Source organism: Bactrocera tryoni, chromosome 2, assembly GCF_016617805.1.
Source record: "Bactrocera tryoni isolate S06 chromosome 2, CSIRO_BtryS06_freeze2, whole genome shotgun sequence".
In the NCBI taxonomy this organism is placed as follows: domain Eukaryota; kingdom Metazoa; phylum Arthropoda; class Insecta; order Diptera; family Tephritidae; genus Bactrocera; species Bactrocera tryoni.
In genome coordinates, this window is record NC_052500.1 from 11,197,758 (window position 1) to 11,203,757 (window position 6,000).

At 38.7% G+C, this 6,000-nt stretch overlaps 1 protein-coding gene across 1 annotated transcript in view; it reads right to left on the reverse strand.

Moving 5' to 3' along the window:
• The window catches only part of LOC120767364 (P protein), a 50,809-nt gene extending 45,648 nt beyond the window's left edge, over positions 1-5,161 (reverse strand). Inside the window, exon 1 of the mRNA XM_040093336.1 lies at positions 4,140-5,161. Within this exon, the coding sequence (XP_039949270.1) occupies positions 4,140-4,219 (80 nt within the window). The 5' untranslated portion in view covers positions 4,220-5,161. The remainder of the gene's footprint in view (positions 1-4,139) is intronic.
• Between the last annotated feature and the right edge of the window lie 839 nt (positions 5,162-6,000).

The window sequence follows — 6,000 nt, forward strand, 5'->3', positions numbered from 1 at the left end:
ACACTTAATTTCGACCGTTCAGTTTGTATGGCAGCTATATGCTATAGTGATCCGATCCGAACAAATTCTTCAGAAATTTTATTATTGCCTTTAAAAATAATTCATGCCAAATTTCGTGAAAATATCTCGCCAAATAAAAAAGTTTTCCATACGAACACTTAATTCCGACCGTTCAGTTTGTATGGCAGCTATATCCTATAGTGGTCCGATATCAGCGGTTCCAACAACTGAGCAGACTCTTGGAGAGAAAAGTACTTGTGCTAAATTTCCGAACGATATCTCAAAAACTGAGCGACTAGTTGGCGTATATGCAGGCAGACCGACAAGTTTAAATGGATTTAGCTCGTCACGCTGATCATTTATATATTTATAGGGTCCCTGCTGTTTCATTTTGGGTATTACAAACTTAAATAGCCCCTTCAGTGTATAATAAAAAATACATAAAAATAAAATATCCAAAATAAAATCAAATGCAAATATGTTTAAGTGCACACATATAAATAAATGAGTGTGTCTGTGTGCTTGTAATTGTGCCATTTGAAAGTGAATTGCACTGAGTTGAGCCGAATGAGTACCCACATGATAAAGCGCCCACTAACTAGCGGGACTAAACGATTCGTTAGCCTCACCCGCCTCACCCACCTCACCCGTCTCACCCACAGCACCTGAGAAGAGCGCAGAACATTACATCCGCCATCGGCCGTCATTGGTCCGTTCGACTTGTCTGTCTGCAAACTTACTAACTAATAAATTATATTTACTGTTTTGTATTTATTTTGTTTTCTTTACTTTTCTACTTTTACTTTTTGTGTGCACCCGCGTGAGAATCTCAATGAATCGTAACCAGCTGAGCTGATTCTTCAAACACTGATGCGCTATTTAAGTAACGAAGCCACCCACCAGCCGCCACCAAAGTCATTCAGTGAGCGCCTCTAATCGCCGTTTCCGAAGACGCATAGTCACAGTTTGCGCAGCGGAGGTCTCAACGCTGATGCTAAACATATCTAATGCAATTTTCAGAAAGTTAAATTTATAAATTGTGCGCGTTTTGTTGGTTATTTGTGCATATTTATATTTCTTTGGAAGTTGGATATGTATATACAAGTATATATATACATATTGCTCGTTTATGAAGATATAGCAGACTTGTATATATAAATACAGAATGTAAGTGTGAGTGTGTAAGCGCGTGATTTTGATATCCGTCGCTTGATTTGTCACGTAAGCTTTCGTTTGAAATGAAGGCACTTCGTTTCAAGGAAGCTGAGGCTTTGAGTATCACTTTGAAATTGAGACTTTTTGCCGCGCGGAAGGAGTTGAGCACACACAGACTAACATAGCGGAATTGATATGATTCGGCCCAATATAATAGCTACATACATACATATGTATGTATATTATAAATATTAGGAAATTTTAAAATGCGTTTAAAGCAATGACTTTACTTCTGAGCTACCGTAGCTGCACCAACTACGACCCAATTGGAAGAAAATTACTCCAGGACCGTGCAAGTGACTCAAAATCAGATCTGTACCAACAGAATCCCGAAAAGTTTCAAGTGGTTTCGTAGAAGTGCGCAGACTATGCACGTACGAAATGAATTGGTTTAAAGACTAAGGTAATCCCAATGCATTGTATTTTGTTCTACTTGCATGAAACAAAATGAAGGTAGTTATATCTGACATTATATATCAGTTATTAGTGAGGGTAGGTTAGGTTAGTCAATGAGCCATACTTAGACTAGTTTTGGCCCTTTGTGATACCAGATAGAGCTCAGTTACTAAGTCCATGAGGAGTAGTAATCCTTTAGGATGCCTGTGCTTGACTGGAATTTCAAGCTTTTCAAATGTGTCATACCGTGGGTACCCCAGATGCTTACAGTGTAGTCTTGCCAATGCGGAACAAGTACACAAGACATACACCATTGTTTCCCTGATGACTTGCTCTAGACATTTCCTTAAGTCTTCTTGATGGGGTTGACAGCCATTCTGCGGGCGTGTGTCGCCATCATCCTACAATCCCTTCTATCCAATATGCCAATAAGGAAGTTTTGTGTACTTCCGATCTAGATCAGTAATTGATTCTACTTAAATTGAAACTTAAAGTTTGACGAAATAGAAATATCACACCAACGAAATCAACGGAATAAGTTAGTATATTACAAGAAAAGAGGCTTTCTCTAGTTTCACGAATGGAAAAGCCTTAACTGCAACGCAGCACACCGTATATTACGTGCGTAACGAGTACTAATGAAGAATTACTTAAGTAACGAACTTGCAATTGGATTGTTATCGCAGTGGAGGGTATCAGCAGAGCGCGCTATATCAGATGTTGGGGTCATAAGGTTCGCATTGGGAGTTGAGGTCAAAAACCCTACTGTAGTACGAGGTCTGTGTAAGGCAGATCAGCTAAGCAGTTGAAATCTGAGAGAATTTTAGGGAATTTTGTCTTCATTCTCAAGGATGACAAGACCACATACAACTTATGTTCATAGACTTAACTAAATAAAAAATAAACCCTTGCCAGAGATACGACTTACATGATTATGGCAATCAGACTACCAAGTAGGACTTTTACGACCAGTGCAGTAAATAAAGACAAGAGTAAGGACCCTCATTATCCCGAACTACCACATTTCAGCAGTGCCCGCGCACAAGACAATCCATTCAGATTGCATGGAACTTAATCGCCGCAGACTCAGTTCGATGGGCACTGCCTACGTTAATGAGCCCCCGTGTCGATGGAATCTGCTCAACAGTTCTGCAACAGGAGCAGCATTATTAGCGTCTCATATTATTGGACTTATGATGGATAGCATTGCGCTGGTGACATTGCCGAGTCGTAAAAAATTGCATGAGTAGTTTTCGTATCCAAGGTTTCAATCTTAGTCTGGCGAAATCCGGACAGTGAGGGAGAAAGTCTCTCACCTCATCTTTATTTGGCAAGTGGCTTCGTCCAAAATATTTAGCCTTACCGCGTTTGGGTCAATATGACAGTGTACAGTTATATCCTATCAATGAGTCAACGAAAGTTTTGCTAAGAGCTAGCGGTTCAATGGACATTTTACATTCCATCCTGGCCAGAGGGCTGTCGAAATCCCACAAGTTCTAGCTGCTGAGCAACGCTTACTAAGCTCGCGCGAAACCCACAGATACAACATTTGAGCGCACGCATACAGGGGATCCTCTGCTTGTTCCCATCCTAATGGAATATGGGTATGAGTGCCTTTTCTTGTAAACTCATCAGTTTAACAATTTCCGAAGATTCCCCAATGGAAGTAGATTGATGCTACTGCTGATGAGGTCATGGACTTCTTGAGCTCTCAGTCAGCTATCTCAAGGCCTTTATAGCCACTCTGCTATCAGATCGGATGCATGTCTCCGTAAAAGAAGCCGCACTTCAGAGAGTACATCCGTTGGTACCTTGAACGCTGCCACTTCTGAAACTTGCTTGACTACACTACTGTGTTCTGGCAGTCTGAAACAAGGGTTGATTGAGAGCTCCCAAAAACCTTCCCCTTAAGCGTCGATTCATTCGTGAAAAAGCTCACTGCTCCCTTTTTCTAGTGAAATAATGCTCTCCGACTACCAAGATGTTATGAGAAGTGTTATTACCGGCAATGAGTCTTGGATCTATGCTAATAGCCCGAAAATACACGATTAATAGGCTAAATATCGTGGCAAAGGTGAGCCGAAGCCGTCAAAACCATGTCAAGGAAGGTCAAAAATCAAGGTTATCGAGATGTGGTCCACTCCGAATTCCTTCCGTCCGACCAAACTGTCAGCAAGGAATACTATTTGAGTGTTACGCGTCGCTTGCGCGAAGCTATTCGTAAAAAGATGCAGCAAACACAAAAGGTCGCTCCGAGGAAACGAGGAATGAGTCAATTGCAGACATTGAAGGCTATTCCGGAAATTGACCTTAACAACTGTTTAGAGGATTGGAAAACGTTGGCACAAGTATATGTATTTGGACCAAGGAGAATTACTTTGAGCGGGACGACATAGGTTTTAAAGAATAAATTAAGAGTTCTAAAATTATGAAAAAAATCTTGCTATTTTTTGCTCATAGCAGTAATTAGACGAATGCTCGTACAATTGTAAAACTAAAAAATAAACAAAGTGTCAAAATAGACTTACTGCGGTTGCGGAAAATTTTCATCGATGTTTTTTGCGCGAATTTTGCGCTGGCAAATACGTTTGGCGACTTTGAAGCGCATTTTCAGTGTCACCTTCGCTTTGTTGTAGTTGTTGCGACCGCCGCTCTGATGATTTAACGCTTTAGCAAAGTTAGTAGGAGCTAAAGGCTTTTTATTACCGCTATTCGCGCAGCTGTTTGCAGGTGGACGACTATTATTGTTACCGTTCGTGTTGCTCGGCTCACTCGCATGCGCATTCCCGTTCGAGTGTTGGCTTGTAGGCGTACTTGTTGTTGTAGTTGCTGTAGTTATAGACGGCGCTGTAGTGACTGCCGCACACGTGTTTGCGGTTTGCTGGTTGCCCTCAACAGCGGGTGCAACGTCCGTTGCGCAGTCGATTGAGCTTTTGCTTGCCGTCTCCGCTGCTGATAATGCACTCACACTCGCTTTGTCCTCCGTCGATTCTAAATCCAACACCACCACTGCCTCTTTCACATCCGCCTCCGTCGCGCACAATTCAGCGATTGGCGTTGTGGCTGCTAGTGATGTTTCCAGCGCTCGTGTTGTGACCGCTGCGTGTGGCGTGTCCACAGGTGAGTGCGTCGAGGCGCTGAGTGTGGGTGATGTTGGTGTCGCCAACGCTGATGTTGGCGTTGTTGTTGTTGGCGCTGATATGGCCGCCAGTGCGAGCGCTTCGTTGGCCGTTTTGATGCGTTAACAGTAAACGATTTGGAAATGAAATTCCGCTATTGCGCTCCTACACACCGTTATTTGCGTCTGTTCGTGCTAATTAATTACACCGAATGCGCTGGTGTTTTTGTTGTTTTCGCTGGACGGCGTCGAATTACTTCAAAGGCAGCTGCCGCGGTGGTTATAATTTTTTCAGCTGGGAATTTTGCAACGATGACACTTCGTCTAAGCTTGAATAACTGTTAACTGTTGCAACGCTTTCGGTTAGGTACAGTTAGTATTTAATTTCGTTAGTTATTGGTTGGAGATATGTTTGAGTTAATTTTTTTGCAAAAAAGAAATGTTTTCCCAAATGGTTTTTAAAATTAATTTGATATTTTAGAGTTTTTTAGTAATATTTGTTTCGTTATTACATAGATCACATCAACTAAGTAAAATTATTTGTCAGTTTAATTACAGGTACATTCGCTCACAATCCGTTAGAATACTATTCACTGCCAAATATTGGTATCAATTAGTGCATTTATTTAGTTTCAATTTTTTTAATTATAATTATTGTGAATATAATTTTTTTAATTATAATATCATCAATGTTGATTTGCTTATTGTAATATTTTTAATTTTAAGTTGTTAAATTTCGAGTTTTTCAATATTATTCTTTTTAATTTTTCCTAATCTTTTTTAATTTTTTAAAATGTAGTCTTTAGCGTTACATTTTTTATGAATTTTTTAAATTAATTTTTTTAATTTTTTTTTTTATTTTAATATTACTAATGTTGATTTTCTTCTTGTAATTTTTTATAATTTTAAGTTAAATTTCGAGTTTTTCAATTTAATTTTTCTTAACTTTTTTTTTTGATTTTTTAAAATGTAGCCTTTGCGTTAAATTTATTTTTATGAATTTTTGAAATTAATTTTTCTTAATTTTTTAATTTTTAATTAAAATTTTTTAAATATTGTTTTTGTGTTAATTTTTTCATGAATTTTTTAAACTAAATTTTTAAATTTCTTTTTTAAGTTTTAATTTTAACTTTTTTAATTTTAATATTTTTTAATCAATTTTTTTTAATTTTGTATTACAATCAATTCGTCAGATTGTCGTTGGTCACTTCTACAAAACACCTACCGCACTTCAAACCTTTCTCTTGTACATTTTAACTGTTTTTCTGCAC